General features: G+C 41.2%; 1 protein-coding gene across 1 annotated transcript in view; it reads right to left on the bottom strand.

Moving 5' to 3' along the window:
- The window catches only part of cstpp1 (centriolar satellite-associated tubulin polyglutamylase complex regulator 1), a 59,657-nt gene extending 39,078 nt beyond the window's left edge, over positions 1 to 20,579 (bottom strand). Inside the window, exons 1-2 of the mRNA XM_061222349.1 lie at positions 20,368 to 20,579; positions 12,018 to 12,120 (exon numbers count right to left, since the gene is read on the bottom strand). Of these exons, the coding sequence (XP_061078333.1) occupies positions 12,018 to 12,120; positions 20,368 to 20,425 (161 nt within the window). The 5' untranslated portion in view covers positions 20,426 to 20,579. The remainder of the gene's footprint in view (positions 1 to 12,017; positions 12,121 to 20,367) is intronic.
- Positions 20,580 to 20,907: the final 328 nt, after the last annotated feature.

Raw genomic sequence — 20,907 nt, 5'->3', positions numbered from 1 at the left:
AGCCCTTTTCCCTCCGGTATAGACTCACATCACACCCCACTAAAGACACAAAGCCCTTTCCCTCCGGTATAGACTCCGCACTACACCCCACTAAAGACACAAAGCCCTTTCCCCTCCGGTATAGATACACATCACAACCCCCCTAAAGACACAAAGCCCTTTCCCTCCGGTATAGATACACATCACAACCCCCCTAAAGACACAAAGCCCTTTCCCTCCGGTATAGACTCACATCACACCCCACTAAAGACACAAAGCCCTTTCCCTCCGGTATAGACTCCGCACTACACCCCACTAAAGACACAAAGCCCTTTCCCCTCCGGTATAGATACACATCACAACCCCCCTAAAGACACAAAGCCCTTTCCCTCCGGTATAGATACACATCACAACCCCCCTAAAGACACAAAGCCCTTTCCCTCCGGTATAGACTCACATCACACCCCACTAAAGACACAAAGCCCTTTCCCTCCGGTATAGACTCCGCACTACACCCCACTAAAGACACAAAGCCCTTTCCCCTCCGGTATAGACTCCGCACTACACCCCACTAAAGACACAAAGCCCTTTCCCCTCCGGTATAGATACACATCACAACCCCCCTAAAGACACAAAGCCCTTTCCCTCCGGTATAGATACACATCACAACCCCCCTAAAGACACAAAGCCCTTTCCCTCCGGTATAGACTCACATTACACCCCACTAAAGACACAAAGCCCTTTCCCTCCGGTATAGACTCACATCACACCTCACTAAAGACACAAAGCCCTTTCACTCCGGTATAGACTCACATCACACCTCACTAAAGACACAAAGCCCTTTTCCCTCCGGTATAGACTCACATTACACCTCACTAAAGACACAAAGCCCTTTCACTCCGGTATAGACTCACATCACACCTCACTAAAGACACAAAGCCCTTTTCCCTCCGGTACAGACTCACATCACACCCCACTAAAGACACAAAGCCCTTTCCCTCCGGTATAGATACACATCACAACCCCCCTAAAGACACAAAGCCCTTTCCCTCCGGTATAGACTCACATCACACCCCACTAAAGACACAAAGCCCTTTCCCTCCGGTATAGACTCCGCACTACACCCCACTAAAGACACAAAGCCCTTTCCCCTCCGGTATAGATACACATCACAACCCCCCTAAAGACACAAAGCCCTTTCCCTCCGGTATAGATACACATCACAACCCCCCTAAAGACACAAAGCCCTTTCCCTCCGGTATAGACTCACATCACACCCCACTAAAGACACAAAGCCCTTTCCCTCCGGTATAGACTCCGCACTACACCCCACTAAAGACACAAAGCCCTTTCCCCTCCGGTATAGACTCCGCACTACACCCCACTAAAGACACAAAGCCCTTTCCCCTCCGGTATAGATACACATCACAACCCCCCTAAAGACACAAAGCCCTTTCCCTCCGGTATAGATACACATCACAACCCCCCTAAAGACACAAAGCCCTTTCCCTCCGGTATAGACTCACATTACACCCCACTAAAGACACAAAGCCCTTTCCCTCCGGTATAGACTCATGTAGGGACTACAACTTCCACATTCCCACAGGAGAATTCTGCGACGTCCACCACGAATGACGTCTAACTTGGTTCAGCCAATCCCGTAATGGCGGGAGCAATAAACGGTCCCGTATAAGAGCAAGACACGTTCTTGGGATCTCTCTTCTGCTTCTTCTGTTCTTCTGCTTCTTCTCTTCGACGCACCCCTTTTGGCCAGTCGCTTCAGCTCATCTGCTCCGAGACTCGGACAGAGGCTGAATGCTGCACAGCGCACTACCAGGCCTACGGACACACCCAGTTACCTCGCGGTAACTACGTGGCCTATAGTGAGTGGAAATTGTTGTACGCGGAACGCTACATCAGTTTACCCCAATAAAGCCCAACAACGAAACAGCAACGAACTTTTACACCTGGAAAAGGACCAGCGGATCAGACGACAACGCGCTGCTAAGACGGGAACACCCCAGCCTGCGCATCTCTCCCGGACACCATTCACAGCACCATCGCCGCTTCTACAAGGACAGCATGTCTTTTGGATCCAGCAATGCGTATGGACTCAGTAAGAAAACAAACATTCAGGCATAGCCAGTGTTTAGTTTAGTCTTAACTGTTTTTGTGAATCTGTGTTTCAATATTTACCATCCAACCATTGTAATGTGTTTGGTTAGCTACATATATATGTACGTGAATTGATTCGCCGTCTTTTGCGCATATATAGAGTAAAACTACGCAAGTAGTCCCTTCTCACAGCTAACTCTAACTCATTACCACACCCAGAACTCTAGCGACACGCGCGCTTGCGCGCGCCACACACACGCACACGCACATACCCAACTAAATTTCCTTACTAAATTCCCGTTCGTTTATCTGTTCTGTGTTGTATGTTTGTTTAATAAATATATTTTATTAAACCCCGGTGTCCGTTTTGGAATCGCATAGACATGAGAGCCGAGTTAAAGCAGTCTTTCGAAGAACTTCCAACCTTCAGGTTATCGGTATGTTTAATCATTAAAATTGGTTATTTTAATTATTAATTAAAATACTAAATTTGTGGTTAGATATTTCTGATAATAGTAATTTTATGAGACTGATTACTTTTTGCAGTTATACTGCTACACAACGTTTAACTGGCGCCCCGGTTTCGTAGAGAGTAAAATCCCTGCGTTATTTGGCGGCCCGTGCGAGGACCCTACATAATTTGGAGTCCCGTGCGAGGACCCCTACACTCACATCACACCTCACTAAAGACACAAAGCCCTTTCACTCCGGTATAGACTCACATCACACCTCACTAAAGACACAAAGCCCTTTTCCCTCCGGTATAGACTCACATTACACCTCACTAAAGACACAAAGCCCTTTCACTCCGGTATAGACTCACATCACACCTCACTAAAGACACAAAGCCCTTTTCCCTCCGGTACAGACTCACATCACACCCCACTAAAGACACAAAGCCCTTTCACTCCGGTATAGACTCACATCACACCCCCCTAAAGACACAAAGCCCTTTCCCTCCGGTATAGACTCACATCACACCCCACTAAAGACACAAAGCCCTTTCACTCCGGTATAGACTCACATCACACCTCACTAAAGACACAAAGCCCTTTCCCTCCGGTATAGACTCCGCACTACACCCCACTAAAGACACAAAGCCCTTTCCCCTCCGGTATAGATACACATCACAACCCCCCTAAAGACACAAAGCCCTTTTCCCTCCGGTATAGACTCACATCACACCCCACTAAAGACACAAAGCCCTTTCCCTCCGGTATAGACTCCGCACTACACCCCACTAAAGACACAAAGCCCTTTCCCCTCCGGTATAGATACACATCACAACCCCCCTAAAGACACAAAGCCCTTTTCCCTCCGGTATAGACTCACATCACACCTCACTAAAGACACAAAGCCCTTTTCCCTCCGGTATAGACTCACATCACACCTCACTAAAGACACAAAGCCCTTTCCCTCCGGTATAGACTCACATCACACCCCACTAAAGACACAAAGCCCTTTCCCTCCGGTATAGACTCACATCACACCCCACTAAAGACACAAAGCCCTTTCCCTCCGGTATAGACTCACATCACACCCCACTAAAGACACAAAGCCCTTTCCCTCCGGTATAGACTCAAATCACACCCCACTAAAGACGGTGAAACCCTCCCTACAGAAGCATGAGGGCACAAAGAGATTTTAACCACATGGGTGACCTTTTTAGTTCTGGCAGCTTTTTCAAACGTGAAGGGAGGAGGGCGAAAGCAGAGGAATAACTTCCAAAAACAATCTCCACCTGGCCTCGTGGAAATATCTGCATGTTCTGACCTTTTGACTCAATGGCCCAATGGCCTGTGTTATTGTGACTGCTAACAGTGAACAGGTGACCAGCACGTGTGGGACTGAGTGATTTTGCACAAGGCTTTAAAATTGCATGTGTGTTTATGTTACAATCAGACTGCTTACAGAAGAGCTTTTTATAAATGGCAGTAAATCAATGTTTCCATCTTATACGGGAGTATGACGTAAGGTTTGCCTTAGCTACCCTCCTCTAACCAATCACAAGACGCAGCTTGGGCACAATTCAGTTTGGGTACAATTTATAGCGATCTGACTGACCTGAATATTCAGATTGAAGAGAACATTTTAGAACTGTAAGTGTTAAACTAGAAATAAATCATAAAATATAATAAAATATGTACATTTCAGATAGAAACTTCTTTCTTTTCAGATGTCAAAGTCTTATGAAAACAGAATTTTGGCAAACCTAAAACACCTGTTCATTTTATCTGAAGAACTAGGCGATTTGAATGCTGGTCAAAGGAGAAAATACGAACTAGACTTTACAGATCTTTTCAACTGGACTATTTCATTTCTGCAGCACTTTAATAGGGTGGATTCATTTAAAGTTAAGCTGCATTAAAATCAATCAAGACTCAGGCTGTCCTGAGACTGTCCTCCCAAACCTCTAACAGGCCAACAGCTAAGCCTAAACAACTAATCTAATCAAAAACAGTGTTCCTAACCTACAACAGGCCAACAACTAAGCCTAAACAACTAATCCAATCAGAAACAGTGTTAGGGTTAGGGTTAGGCTAACCAACTAACAAGCTACCAATTAGCCCTAATAACTAATCCCATCAGAAACAATCTTTAGAATTTTTTTTTTGCAAATACTAAGAGCTGTATTCCTGGATTTAATATCAATCAATATTCCCTTCAGAAAGGGGTTGAATCTTCTGCAAAAACAGCATCTACATCCATATTTTCTGTGGGAAATCAAAGCTCTTTATTCAATTTATATTTGAATTGGTTGTCAGGGGGTCTGTAGTTCTGATTGCCATGAACATTGTGAAAATAGTCCACAAATGCAAGTTAACACTCCTAAGCACAGGGCCAGAGAGAAGCTCAAACAAAATGGCTGCTCTCCCAACACCTCAGAACCCACATTGCAATAGCATTCACTGCCGTCTTAAGATAGAGGATGTGCTTGCTATACATATCCTCCCCCTGAGAGCAATTCATTTCTGTCCCCTGTAGAGGATATGATCTCAAGAACCATATATTCCAATATGCTGAAACCTACAGAACAAGGGACAAACAATACAAACTATAATAATAATAATATGTTGACCATATTTGCACTGCAACATGTTTTTGTCATGCAAGACACTTAAAATAAACATCAAAACATAAACAAATTTTTTCTGCCATGTCTGTTCAGCGAGGCAGGTTAGCTGCAGGACAAGCATAGAGTATTCTGTGTTTTTTCAGCATGAATCTCCTGAGGGTTGGAAATTTAGTCCAATTAAGCCCAATCAAAAAAATGATTAATTGAAGGGAAAAAAAAACAAATGGATACACAGGCTCCTCAAGACGGAATCTGGCTGACCTTGTTGCATATACAATATATATAGTTACGGTTTTCATACATGGGGCTTAAATTCTTAAATAAGCTTGTGAGATATCGCCTTGGTATGAGGCATTTGTTTTGGCATGACGATGGTTAAAAGGGGATCATTTTCCGGCATCAGTGCATGTGAAGCAGAACAGAACAGGAGCATGAAAATGTGCCACTAAGAATCGTTCCATCTCTGTGGCCTTATCTACCAGAAACAATGAAGGAATTTCAGCCATATTAAGGTTCTGAGCACATTCTCTTTTACATGGCTGGGCTAGTGTGATGCTATTGCTGTACATCAGTCCTGGAGTGAACCTGTGTTTGCTGGTTTTCATTCCAAACATAACTGCAATCCAACATGAAGCAAGCTGTTATTTTTTTTCTTAATTAGGTGCCTTTCATGTTTATTGGGACTGCTTCCCTTGTAAACTGTGTAAAATTCACATGTTTATATTGTGCTTATTGGCGGCACGGATAGTGCAGTGGGTAGCACTGCCACCTCACAGCAAGGAGGTCCTGGGTTCGAATCCCCGTCGGCCGGGGCCTCTCTGTGTGGAGTTTGCACGTTCTCCCCGTGTTTGCGTGGGTTTCCTCCGGGTACTTCGGTTTCCTCCCACAGTACAAAGACATGCAGATTAGGCTGATTGGAGAGTCTAAATTGCCCGTAGGCATGAGTGTGTGAGTGAATGGTGCGTGTGCCCTGCGATGGACTGGCGACCTGTCCAAGGTGTATTCCTGCCTTTCGCCCAATGTATGCTGGGACAGGCTCCAGCCCCCCTGCAACCCTGTTCAGGATAAGCGGGTTAAGATAATGGATGGATGGATGGATGGATGGATGGATGGATGATGGATGTTTATATTGTGCTTATTGCCCTACAGTGGGGTGCCCTGGTTTAACTGACTGTTACAAGGAATCTGTATGTGATCGAAAACAAACCTGAACCTGGTAGATAAACATGAGACTTTTCTGCCAATTTTAAAGCAAGATTGCTTTCTATTTTCATTTTTTACTGTTTATAAATAAAAATAAAAATAATAAAAACAAGGAAAAGGGCCCTGTGCAAAAGATTGGGAACCCTTTTGGATTATTCATCTTGGAGTCCAAAACAAATCTGGAAGTGCAAGACAGCAGCGAGAATATTTTTTTGTTATTCAAATGAAAGATATTCCGCAGTTGAAACACACCGAAAGACATTTTACGTGCCACACCGTGCGCCTTTTAGTAGCAACCATAGCAACACAGCTAAGCATAGCTCACTAAGATTACAGTTCCACAAAAAACAAAGGCAGATATCAGAACCAGAAAAATCCAAAAAGGAGAACAAACAGAATATCACAGGGCACAGGTACAGGGAAGCTAGAACCGGGGTAGGGAACAGAATAACGGAAAGACAAACTAGCAACAAGAAACTGAAAAGGACAGGTATAAATACACAGGGGAATGAGACAACCTAGGTGGGTCATGGGAGTGAGCGCGGCCTAACAAATAGACATCAGGGGAGACACATGAAAGGGTAATCATACAATAACAAGGGAGAAATGAAGACGCGGGGCTGGATTCACATCTACATACATGTAATACAAACAGCTCCGGATTAGGGAGTAGACAATTGTACAGACTTAAGAAATGCAGTGATAGTAGAGAACAGGTTTCATGTCGCAGAATTAAGGCAGCCAATCAGAGATGGAACAGGGAGGTGGAGATACAGAGCAGTGCAGAAATAGGGAGAATGTTAGTTACGTGATTAAACTATAAATACCCAAAACTAGTGAATGTTAGTTTGTTAGTTAGACAAACAAATTAGTGTGTTAATATACTTAGTACAAATTCTATGTTATTCAGGATTAGTAGATTAGTGCTCTCTACAAACATGAATGGAGAGAAAGCGGGAAGCAAGTAAAGCGAGACGGAGAAGAAATTTTGGGAAACCAGAAAATTCCGAAAACACCCGAATAGTGAATTGCAGACAGGGTAGTGACTCGGGGCTCAGAACTACATAAAGACACAGACATCACAGGGGAAGACAATGTGCAATGAATAATGAATGTAAACAGAAACCAGACATGAATATGAAAAATAATAAAGTTACAGAAACACAGAACCTGACGGTAACGATATGCAAGTTTGGGTATCAGAATCGGTATCGGGAAGGAAAAAATGGTGTTGGAACCTCTCTAATTAATTTGATTAATAATCAAATACAACTAACAATCAAACTCCTGAATCTCATAGAGGTCTCAGAATGGATGAAAGTTGGTTTCATAGAATAGTTCAAATAAATCGACACAGGCAACAATATCCAAACCAATGCGCATATAACTTGTCCATAACATACACAAATAAAGCTAGCAAATGTGTCTTATTTGCTCCCTGCTGTGAAATCGAGCGATGATTACAAACTTGTGGGAAAGAGAGTACATGATGAGAATGTGCATGAAGTGATACAATGTGAATGCAATATGTGACGTAAAACAACACTAGATTCAGCATATGTAATGTGATAATCTTATCCAGTGTAGCGAAGCAGCGCAGCTGTCTGGCGAAGCACTGCTCTCTCATTGCAAGCAAAGATCTTCGCATGCAGCCCATCTTTCCATTTTACCGCAAGTCACACCCCATAACGACTTAGGATAGCCACACTCATTGCCATTGATTTCTAACTTGATGCCAGAATAGCGGTGTAGCCTAAAGTGCTTTCACACACCAAGTGCAAACTGCTGAATGCTGCCTAGAGTGTAGACATGGCAGTTCTCAATTTGAGTCAGGCGAGTATAATTCCAAGGCTACAAAAACAATCAATTTTTCAAAATACCTATTTCCACTGTCAAGAAATATTGTGCGAGTGGAAGGAAGAATGGATTCCACCACATATTAAGAAATTCTAGAGGCTAGTCCAGATATTGAAGTTGAAGTGAGGTTGGGTATTCCAGCAAGACAATGATCCAAAGCATACCTCGAAATCAACCATACATTTCCTCCAGGAAAGACAGATGAAGGTCTTGGAGTGGCCACAGTCCCCAGACTTGAATAGTATTGAAAATCTGTGGAGAGATCTCCGTACATGCAAGGAGGCCAAAGAATATTTATGAGCTAGAGGTGTTCTACCAGGAAAAATGGGGAGAAAATCCAAAAGCGGTAATTGAAAGACTCTAAGCTGGCTACAGGAAGCATTTACAAGCTGTTATGGTTGTCTGGGGAGGAATTACAAAGTATTAACTGACAGGGTTCCCAAATTTTCGTGCAGGGCCTTTTTACTTTTTTTATTATTTTGAAACTGTAAAAAATAAAAAAATAAAAAAATCTTGCTTTAAAATTTGAAGAAATGTGTCAAGTTTAACGTTAAGAGGTCAGGTTCGCTTCTGTTCACTTTTTGCACGCTACTGTATATTGCAAACAATGCATAAATTTTACAGAAAGAAATCATAAAAAGTGGTACATTTTTCACTGATTAAAGACAGAAGTGAAGCATTAGGCTCCTAATTGGTGAAAGTGCTGACACCTGGCCACCAAACCTAACCATTTGGAAGATAATGAAAAATTCAAAGGCAAAGCAAGTGATACTGTAACAAAGCAAACCTACATTATGATGATACATTTAAGGGACAATTTACAAATGAAATTAAACACGTGTTCAACTACCTAATTATGAGCCTATTAGTTAACCTCAGTCTTTTATTTGTTACCTATTCTTATTGTTTACAAGATGGTTCAATAACCACAATATGAATGTGATCATATTACTCTCCATGCCATTGCAAAGCTATTTCTGGCATAATGTGGTTTAAGGTAAATAATACATCTTGAGATGAAAAGCACCCAATCAAGAAAGATTAACAGCTTGTTAAAAGTAAGACGGCAATTGGGGTTGGAACAAGAACCAACATACACAGGGGAACTCCTGGACCGATTTTGGTAACCACTGCTGTAGGTCACCTTCCAATCCAACAAAAATAATGTTCGATGCAGGAAGCTGGAAGCACAGTAGCCTAATTAGTAGGGAATAATAAATGCAGTAAATGTTTACTTACTGCCACCTGGATCTCAACTGAAGCTAATCCTTTCCTTTCCTTCACATTTACTCCTGTAATTGTGTTCTGACTAGCAAACAGGACTCCCTAATGGCATGCTTAGGAAGTGCTTTTGAACACACTGGACAGAAGTACACAGACAATCTTCCCCCTCCATGTATCTCTGAGAAAATGATAGGCACGAGATTTAGAGCCAAATTCCACACACCCACTCCATGTTTTGTAGATGCTGTAAGTATATGGTACAATTCAGTGGCTGCACGTTAAAGCTGGTCCCCCTAGCACAATGAAACTCTAAACAACAGGTCATAACCCTATCAACTTTGCCCCCTTGTGGTTGAGTTGTTAACGTCTCAAATTATTGTTACGTTCATCTTTAGATAATACAAAAAACTGCAACATAATAAAACCGACTCTCCACTAGCGAGAACAGCAGGGTAGCCGCTTATCAGCCTCTTATTTGCAAAGCAGGGCAATAAAACTCCAGCCTCCACCTTGCCATGTTCATGATTTACAACCCTCACCTCGCCATAGACACAGACAATAAAAGGCGACAGACACAGACATAATATTCTAACAATCCTTGATACCATTTCTCTACATCACAAAAATGTTTCAATATAAGAATAAAAAACTTTTTTTTTCCTTCGATCACATTTAGTGCATGTCTGGCTGACATATTTCTGGTTTGGTAGCATGATACGTTTGTTTTGCGAATTATTCAATACGATATTTATGGAACCAAAATTTCCCACCTGATTATGAAGCTACTACTGTTTTCTGACTAACAGTGAAGTTTATTTTGTAAACCGTTTGTTCATCCGTTTCAAGTAAACAATACATTTGCCAGGACTATACTGAAGCAAATTTTGTCTTGAACTACTTCTAATTAAATGCATTGCTAGGTCATTTCAGGGCCAAACTAATGTAAAACATGCTACTTTTCTTGTACAGGGATTCCTACCCTTTCCAACAAGGTATAATGTGTCATATTCAGGTGACAGTTTAGGAAATACACTGCATTCGCATAGCAGAATGAATACAGACGTGCGTAATTACAGGATTTGGACTTGCTATAGATGCACGGGGCTAACGGAGCTCTGGTTAACTTTATTTTGAAATCAAATTCAATTTTTAATGTGATTCAGGTTGGTTATAAAGGATTAGGGTGACTAATCCTTTTTAGAAAGCCTTTCGGACACTTCGGGCATGCTTTATAAAAAACATAATCACATACGTGAATAAAACACACATGAAGATAAATTTTCTTTGCATCAAAAAAAAACTGTTTTAATTGAAAATTAAGCTTTTCTGATCATTCATATGTCTGGACAAAAAGATATAAGATGTTTTGTCTTTGGAGAGATTTGGGGAGATTTGAGGGCAAATTTGGGAAAACCCATGTGAAATTTTAATGCCAGTCGAATGTCGATATCTTCACCAAAACATCAAGTTTGTGCACAAATACAAAGTATTTATGGGCTGGTCCTTGACTTAGAAATTGAGATACAAAAATGAAACAAAACTAAAATAACATGAGGAGTTTTTCCATTTTTCTGCATTTCAGTGCATCATTTGTGTACACTGTAACTACATGCTCTGACATACATTTCTTTCATTTAAGTCTTCAATCACGTGTGTGCAGTAAATCATTTTTGAGATAATGACACTTATAGGACTAGTACAAAATAGGTGGAAATTTCCCCCTGGGGGGGCAAAGTGCAAAGGGTGAATCGGGTACAGCCCTATCCTGGATGCGTTTAGCGGTGGGGAGAGTCAGTAATTGAAGGCTGCTAATTTCCTCTTGCAGACATTGTAATTCAGGGTAGTGCTGTGGCCTTCTGGTTTTAAAGTTCACTGACTCTAGAAAGTCCCACCCTCCAGCCCGTCAACGGGCTGAACACTTTATTTGAAAACGTTAATCAGACCCGCAGACTGTTTGTGAATCCAGGGCAAAGGCTTGACTCTTGTCTCTTATTTCTCTAAAGGGCAAGGTGCTGTTATGCTTCCCAGTCATTTTAGTTTTTCTCTCACTGCAAAGTCTTGTGCACAGAATGTGAAGAGGCAGAATTATGACCGAGCTCATGGACGGAGATTATGGCAGCCACGGGGATATGTGCGCTTTCATTGGCTTATGGGTGTGTAATGCACGGCAAGTCACTTTTAGTGTAAGCTACGCAATCAGTGTGAGATATGGAACCAATTACTCAGGACAGGCAACACTTTGAGGGCATGGAAAATGATTTAGTCGATGATATCTGGTTGGTACTCAAGCTCAGCTTGTCCTGGAATCAAATAATGTGGGTGGGTGCAGGTCTCGACAAATAAGAAGGAAGAACAAACAAACAAAGAAAAACAACAACCGATGTTGAAAAGGTTTTGAGGCTACGACTCCACTTGGCTGAGAAATCCTGATTAATGGCTTTCAGAAATAACAAAAACATTTTAATTAAACATCGTAATCAATGCTCTTAACAAGTTCACCAGGACCTGTTGAGTTCAGCTAATCACATCTGAGCATGACGTATTATGGAAAAAGCTTACTTACTACTCCGCAAAGTATCGAACAATTCCAAACTGGACATACTCCTCCTTGTGATCCAATAGCTGGTTGATTGCATCCTCCAGGTAAAAGAGCACGTTCTTCTCAGCTGTTGGGGAGAAGTACACAGGTGAGATGAAAGACAGAATATTACCAGCACCTTCAGTCACCTTTGGAACCAATAAATGCCTCCATGGCTTATGCAGTCTCACATTCCCATGGACTTCAGTTCATAATTTTGGCAATCCACCAAATGTAAGTAACAGATCATAGAACAGAATTATATCTTTACTGGGGCAAAAAGCTGTCTGTTGACATTACTTAGTGCTTACAGCAATGTAATGGAAACTGGTTTTACAAAGACGGAAATCTTCAGTCTATAAACGAAAAAACAAACACAAATACACCTGTATCCCCTGGGGCCACACTTTCTCTGGCTTGGACTGAAAACTGACTTCTGCAGTGAGCTGAGGTAAAACACCGCAGAGAGACCAGGGTTTTTGCTGCATAGAGATCTCTGAAGCAGCCACCTCTATCTAAACTTGCCACCACCACAAAATTATTACTGGTGTCCAAAAACATAAATACAAGGGTTTGCACACTATTTAAAAAGTGAACATGAATTAAAACTCAATCCCAGTGTTTTTCTTTGACTCAATTGTGGCAGCCCGTCAATTTAACAGTTTCAGAATGGAGCTAAAATATTTTTTTTACTCATAAAAAACATAATAGATCGCTATGCGCTTTGCACCATCCCTTTCCATACGTTCACGAGCTGAGAGCGGGCTTTCAATACTGTAGTCTCTTTTGAACACTTGACTGCTGCATCTCGACTTCTACAAGCCAATGATATATTTTGAAGAGACATTATACTCTCAGTTAATTATCTATTCTCTGGCTTCATTGTCTTGAATGTCTAGCCTCTTAATTTTCATACCAAAGTGCACCAGATTGATGCATTTGACTGTAAAAAAATTAAAATAATAATAATAAGGGACGGGGTACGGGCGGTACATCTAATACGACTACCTCCAATTGAATCAGACGAGGTACAATTGGCTACCAAATTGGAAGAAAAAGGGAAAAATCTGGGAAAAAGATTAGATTACTGTAACTCATTACATATTTGCATATCCTCTGCTCATCTTCTTATAAGTAAAACATATGACCCCCAACACCCCAGTTTTAGCCTCTGTTTGCCACTGAACTTTAGAATTGATTTCAAGATTTTACTAAGGCTTGGCCCAGACTACATCACTGATCTTTTAATCCGTATGGGCTGAACTGCAGCCTCAGATCCTCAGGTAGAGCACTCCTTATGGGCCACAGCCTCAGATCCTCAGGTAGAGCACTCCTTATGGGCCACAGCCTCAGATCCTCAGGTACAGCACTCCTTATGGGCCACAGCCTCAGATCCTCAGGTAGAGCACTCCTTATGGGCCACAGCCTCAGATCCTCAGGTACAGCACTCCTTATGGGCTGAACTACAGCCTCAGATCCTCAGGTAGAGCACTCCTTATGGGCCACAGCCTCAGATCCTCAGGTAGAGCACTCCTTATGGGCTGAACTACAGCCTCAGATCCTCAGGTAGAGCACTCCTTATGGGCCACAGCCTCAGATCCTCAGGTAGAGCACTCCTTATGGGCCACAGCCTCAGATCCTCAGGTAGAGCACTCCTTATGGGCCACAGCCTCAGATCCTCAGGTAGAGCACTCCTTATGGGCCACAGCCTCAGATCCTCAGGTAGAGCACTCCTTATGGGCCACAGCCTCAGATCCTCAGGTACAGCACTCCTTATGGGCCACAGCCTCAGATCCTCAGGTAGAGCACTCCTTATGGGCCACAGCCTCAGATCCTCAGGTAGAGCACTCCTTATGGGCTGAACAGCCTCAGATCCTCAGGTAGAGCACTCCTTATGGGCTGAACTGCAGCCTCAGATCCTCAGGTAGAGCACTCCTTATGGGCCACAGCCTCAGATCCTCAGGTAGAGCACTCCTTATGGGCCACAGCCTCAGATCCTCAGGTAGAGCACTCCTTATGGGCCACAGCCTCAGATCCTCAGGTAGAGCACTCCTTATGGGCCACAGCCTCAGATCCTCAGGTAGAGCACTCCTTATGGGCCACAGCCTCAGATCCTCAGGTAGAGCACTCCTTATGGGCCACAGCCTCAGATCCTCAGGTAGAGCACTCCTTATGGGCCACAGCCTCAGATCCTCAGGTACAGCACTCCTTATGGGCTGAACAGCCTCAGATCCTCAGGTAGAGCACTCCTTATGGGCTGAACAGCCTCAGATCCTCAGGTAGAGCACTCCTTATGGGCTGAACAGCCTCAGATCCTCAGGTAGAGCACTCCTTATGGGCCACAGCCTCAGATCCTCAGGTAGAGCACTCCTTATGGGCTGAACTGCAGCCTCAGATCCTCAGCAAGAGCACTCCTTATGGGCCACAGCCTCAGATCCTCAGCAAGAGCACTCTTTAAGGGTGACTGGGCCATCTTTTGAATCACTTTTAAAGACTTATTTATCTGACATGCTTTTAACCAGTGACACACTGTATTCACCACGTATTATTATGTTTGATTTTGTTGTGAATCACTTTGTAACACTGTTTTGAAAAGTGCTATATAAAGTGTATGTGTATTATTACTGTTCACATCATTATATGTCACTCAGGGTTTTTTATTTTGTTTTTTTTAAGAGTTGCCAAGGTGGAGCCATCATCATCTGATCTTTACTGGCCGTTAACAAGTATAATTCACATTACTAAGATGTGAATTTGATCACATGATCACGATTATTGTTTCAATGGAGACAATCACAGTAACTACAGTACACAGTCTGCTTCACAGACATTTTTCAGCAGAGTGAAGAAATGACAATTTGCAACACGCCCTGGCAATGACAAACACGAAAGGAAAAGTTGATTTAACTTGTACTTTGGAAATGTGTTTACTTTAATGCTAGGAACAGATTACACTCCACTTTTATCACTGGTTTATCAGATATGAGGCAGATTTATCAGATAATATATGGCTGCTTTATCAGATATAAGGTTGCTTTATCAGATATAAGGCACCATAATATGATGTTCAATGTCTCTTTTCATGAAACAATTAAATCGACTGTACCCACCAAATTTAATTAAGCACATTTTCACATGCTTGTATAAACCCCAAAAATAAATCCTCGATGAGAATCTGGCTGTACTTTTAGTGAAAAAATACAATTTGAGGCTTGACAAAAGAACATTAAGATAGTCCATAAAGGCAAATGCTTTCTAAGTCTTTCATTGTCCAATAAACAAGCCGTTCCAGTCTAACCACCAAAATCAAAAGAGCTCTTTGATTATGGCATCTAAATACAGACCCAATCTCGAGTTTGCGGAGTAAAGTAGGAGAGCTAACAACACCTTTGACAAGATGAAAGGGAAACGTGAATGGTGCGTTTAGAGACAATTGTTCTGCACTTGTATGTGTTCTGCATCACTGAAAATGGTTACAGACTGGCAAAAAGGAGCTGTGGCACCTTTGTGAGTGAGGAATTAACAAAAAAGAGCAGCAGTTCACAGGGTGGGTACAGAAGTGCCAGTTTGACACTAATAAACACCCTAGGGCCAAAGGAAGATCCATAGTGAATAACAGGTGAAAGACAGCCACAACAACCAAACTGTTTAGAGCAATCTTTAAAAAAATAATAAAGCCCTTCAAAGAAGATTTTTCAAAAGGGTCAAAACATTATGTCATGTGGAAGCTTGAAAACCAATCACAGGCAGATACGCTTACAATGGGTAAGGATTGGGTTCGAGCAAAGCTACTGTTTCAATAAATCCTTCCGCACTTAGCTTAAGGGCAAAGTATTTGATACTCTCCAACTGTGCATTTGGCAGATTGTGCGAAAAGGCTGTCCATGCTAAATATACAACAGAGAGAATTTCCAGAAGCTTCTGTGCATTACACGACACAGTTGTTGGCCATTGCAGGCCGCCTGGTCTCGAATGCCCATTCCATCCCCAGCCTCATATGCTCTAATAACATGGATCCCGATTCCTCACATGGCAAAAATTATCTCTTCAGGAAAAGCCAGATTCTTGTTTGACAGCATTTTCAAATTTTTAGGAGATTGCTTCATTTTAAGATGGATTTTACCGCCCTTTCCGTTGGAGTTCCCCTGACAACTTCTGTGGTCTCTGCTTCCTTAAAAGAATTTGATATGAAATCTTTGGCAGACGATAAGCTGCCTGTAGGGGCTCTGCCTTTCATACGATTTCATGTTTTGAAAAGCAGCAAGAGAACTTAATCTACTCCCTTTGGGGCAGAGAGGGGGCAGGCAAACAAACCTGAGATCCCGGAGAATGAAAGCAAGGACACCGGCTTTGAAAGTGATACGTCACTTTCGGTAAGGGCCGGACCTACTGAGCAATATGTGTCATCTTTCCAGTGGAGTGTCATTGACCTATGTAAAAACCCAAAAATTTAGGGGGCTTAAAAATATGTACATTGCAATGTGTAAGGCCGAACCAGCATACTAGCAAACCAACCAAGAACCAACAACAAGACTGGCCTCAGACCAGAAAGGCTGCAAGTTAAATTCTGAAACAAAATACACATCTGCACCTGTATCAAGTTCCACCATACTGTAATTTGGTATGTTAAGAGTTCCACCATACAGTAATTCAGTATGTTAGAGTTCCATCATACAGTGATTCAGTATGTTAGAGTTCCATCATACAGTAATTTGGTATATTAAGAGTTCCACCATGCTGTAATTTGTTATGTTAGACTTTGTTAGGTATCAAGTATCAAGTTCCACCATACAGTAATTTGGTATGTTAAGAGTTCCACCATCAAGTTAAAGTAGAGTTCAACCCTACTGTAATATAATATTAATAATATATAACATAATATTAATATGATAAAGTACAGTTCAAATCATATCAATCAAATCAATTGTATTTTATAGTGCTTTATAGAGTAAAGCCTTTTTGCAGAAACAAAGGCTTTAGAGATTAACAGAAGGAAAACTGGGCAGAAACCAGATTTTAAGGGGGGGGGGGGGTAACTTATAAGTTTATATGAAACCTTAGCTACATCAATGCAAAGACTTCATGAATTATTTTCTTCCTGCTTGTAAAAATAAAAATCTCAGAACATTTCAAACATCTCCTGCACAACAATAATGTATGTATTTTTATCTCATCGCTGCCACCTCACCTGCAGGAGTTGCCTCCTGCACCTGTGGGGTGGTTGGCATAAATTGATAATCAGTTAAAGTGCAAAATAGTTTGATGCAAATCACATTCACTTTTTCTTAAAATATGTTTATTTTATGTGGTTGCACAAAAAGATAAATACAGCCTTTTTGTGACTCACCAAGCTTGTACCAAATTTAGGAGCAAATAAATATTAACAGAGGAGCTGTTAGCTGCATAGTTACAGTGCCCTCCATAATCTTCGGGACAAAGACCCAATCATTTATTTATTTGCCTCTTGAACTCCTTTGAGATTTGTCAGGAGAAACAATTACTATTTTGGTTTGAGGCTTATTTGATACCTTGGACCCTTGATGACTTAAAAGTCATTATCCAAATAAAATAAATGTGTTCCAATGTGTTATCAGCGTATGTTACAGCTGAATCTAGTCCCACCCCCCAATTCCCATAGAAATCCATTCAAATGCATAGAGTTTTTGTAGCGCTTGTAGGACAACCTGAAAGTAAGATATGCAGACTCTGATGATGTTGATAGGTCACAGACATCAGGAAGTCATGACATGCAAAAGATATGCAACAAAATAATAAACATATCTCCTTTCATTTACATTTACAACATTGCTGTGTCCCAAACATTCTGATGCCCTGAAATGGGGGGACTATGTATAAACACTGCTGTAATTTCTACATGGTGAAAATTCCCTTTCGCCTATTAAAATCTGACAATGTGCACTTTAACCCCTTCTTTTTTCTTTTTTTTTTTTTTTTATAAATCTCAAATTGTGGAGTAAAGAGGCAAATAAATAAATGATGGGTCTTTGTCCCAAACATTCTGGGGCACTGTATTTCTCTTCAGGCTATGTAATGATTAGCATATACTGCAAGGCTGCAGGGATCAACAAAACCACAAATCATGAACCAGAAAATAAAGGTTTGAACACTTGGCCTGTTTCTTGCTGGAATTAAGCTCTCAAATTGGTATCATGTAGGCTAATCACTGAAAACTACAAATACAGGATCAATTGTCATTTCTTGACTACAAAATAGCATCTCCACTCCTATTCTGTGAGTTCCAAAAAATATTGTAGCTTGCCTTATCATAGCTGTAGAAAATGCCATATTGTTTTACATCATCTTCCATCTTAAAGGTAAGCTGTAAGTGAACTCAAATTGCCTCCTTTGATATCACTTCATGGGAGTGGTGGTTAGGGGACAAAGCAAATTTTTCATTTTAAAATGGAAAACAGGGTATTGAAGAGCATCTGTAAAAAATCAGGTTGCATAAAATGTCACAGGCTATAGAATGCAAGTTATATGTATAGGGAGGGTACAGTAATGAACTGCTCCATTCAGGATTCTCAGAAATATATAGTTCTGGTTTCTCAGACTTAAGCCTAGTCCTAGACTAAATTCAGTTTTTATTGGGGATTCTAGTTGAGTTTAGTCCAGGATTATGCTTAATCTGTGTCTGTGAAACTGGCCCATAATCTCACAATCACAATGCCAACAGTTTTATGATTCTAACAATGATACTCAAACTATGATACTACAGCAAAATATAATACTGTAGCAGGGAAATTCCACAGTAATGTCAACCTGAGCATGAAAATAAACTTACTTACGTCCCAATTAAATGTATTATGTCTGAAACAATGGATTGAAATCTGATAAAAATTGCTACCAACAAAATTCGTACAAATTTATTATATATTAGTCCCATTACCATTGAAATCAATGCTATTTGACGCCAATCTTGAAAACTTTAAAAACCATTTCAGATGGTTTTCTCAATGTCAAAAATGATATTCAGAAAATGTGATTGAGAAGTAGATTGTCAAACAATGTGCATTTCAGAAGTGTCACATCCATAACGCTGGTATCTCCATAACAATTGAGACGAAGATATAAATATTTTAAAAATAGCTATTTTATGTTCAGCCAAGTTTCTGTTCCCCATCTGATGCTGTGAAAACTGAAAACACACTGGTCAAGCCTTCAACTTGCACCCAGCATCTAATTACTCCAATCCAGCCTTTTCCCTGAGAAGTGGTCGCTCAGTGTCAGAGGTGACAGTAAGTAGAAAGAAGTCAGAAAGTAGCTATGTCTTCTTCCTCCAACCATGAACTCAGCCAACTGATTTCACTGCAATAGTTCTCCATCCTAGCTGAATTATTCTGCTTATTAGTAAATCCAGGTGATTAGAACCAAATACTATGGAAGACTTCAACTTTCCAACAGTATAGGCACAGTAATATTTGGTAATCCAGTGGTTCCCCAACCCTGGTCCCAGAGAACTCCAGTGTATGCTGATGTATAAGTGTAAGGCATGTTAGCTGTAATGCCCAATGAGGGCTGATTTACCACATTGCGTCTGAAGGAGATATAGAATGAATACAATGTGTGAACAACTGGCACTGAAGCTACAAAGCTTGGCAACAAACCTGCATTGTGTTAAAATTGTGTCTCAGCACATATTTCTGGAATCTAAACCCACATCCTGGCCTGGCAAGTACACAACGGTAACAGTTTTCATGCAGATAGAGACATTGAATATGGTTTACACTTTTCAGCTAGATGCCTGAGTTATTGTTGTTGTCATCACAAATATGTTCTTATGTAGCCAATGTAAGTTCATAGAAATATATAGGCCTACTTAACTATAACCACTAACTTGCCTAACATTGGCAGAAATGGTTAAAAGCTACTGTAATATGACAGAAAATGTGTATTGGCTAATATCTATACATGTATGCATCACCTAAGCTAGCGCAAAAATATTATGTATGCTAGCTTGAAATATGTGAATACATCCACTTAAAGTGGTTATTTAGCTGCAACACGCTCTGACAAGCTCTACCTATGCAGCTCCAAGTCAAGGAAACAAGCTAGCTACGTTTAGTATTTATCAACTTGGTAGTTAGCTATCTCCCCTAGCATGTGCACAGGAATATATACACGGTTGCTGTAAGTGGAATCGTGTAACAGTTACACTGTATTTGCTGTAGCTAACGTATTATGTAGCTAGTTGCCTACATGCGAACTGCCGACATCACTTGTTGTACACTAACGTGTACAGGAAATAAATATTTCATCGTCTTGTATTCCTGCAAACCTGCCAGAAAGGAATAGAGGGGAAATGCAACGTTACCCAGGTATTCATCAACTGTTAACGTGAAGCGATCGGCGTTCATTTTAACTAATTTCATTTAACCAAGATAAATTATTAAATGGTTTTTTTGTGAATTAGCACGCAATTTACTTTAGAACTAACAAGCTAGCTAACACTAATACATTGGACTCTAGTCTGTTAGCTAATGCTAGCTACATCTTCAGCTGCAGGCATTTGGTTTCCATAACAGCAGCACCGTGGAAGTCGATGTATCAATTAAAGGAACTCCCCTTCAACAAATGCCTGACGAACGAGTTCCTGTCTGTGTTCCTAAACCGTTACATGTTTTTATATTTCTAGCAAGATAAATATTTAAAGGGTAAGCACCACATAATGACTCGCCCCACAGATATTAGACCAATCGTTGTTATTATAGAGGCTTTTCATAAAATGACACTGACATTGTTGTTACTCCGGCTAAGAAATTGATGAAATGATCGCTGCTGACGGAAGCACCCGAAGTCACTCCAGAAAATGACTTCGCTGGTGTGTGACATCACAGCGGGAACACGCAGATGT

The sequence above is a fragment of the Conger conger genome, chromosome 15 (genome assembly GCF_963514075.1).
Source record: "Conger conger chromosome 15, fConCon1.1, whole genome shotgun sequence".
Classification (NCBI taxonomy): Eukaryota; Metazoa; Chordata; class Actinopteri; order Anguilliformes; family Congridae; genus Conger; species Conger conger.
Note: the sequence above shows the minus strand (reverse complement) of the source record. Positions and strands in the feature narration are given on the sequence as shown.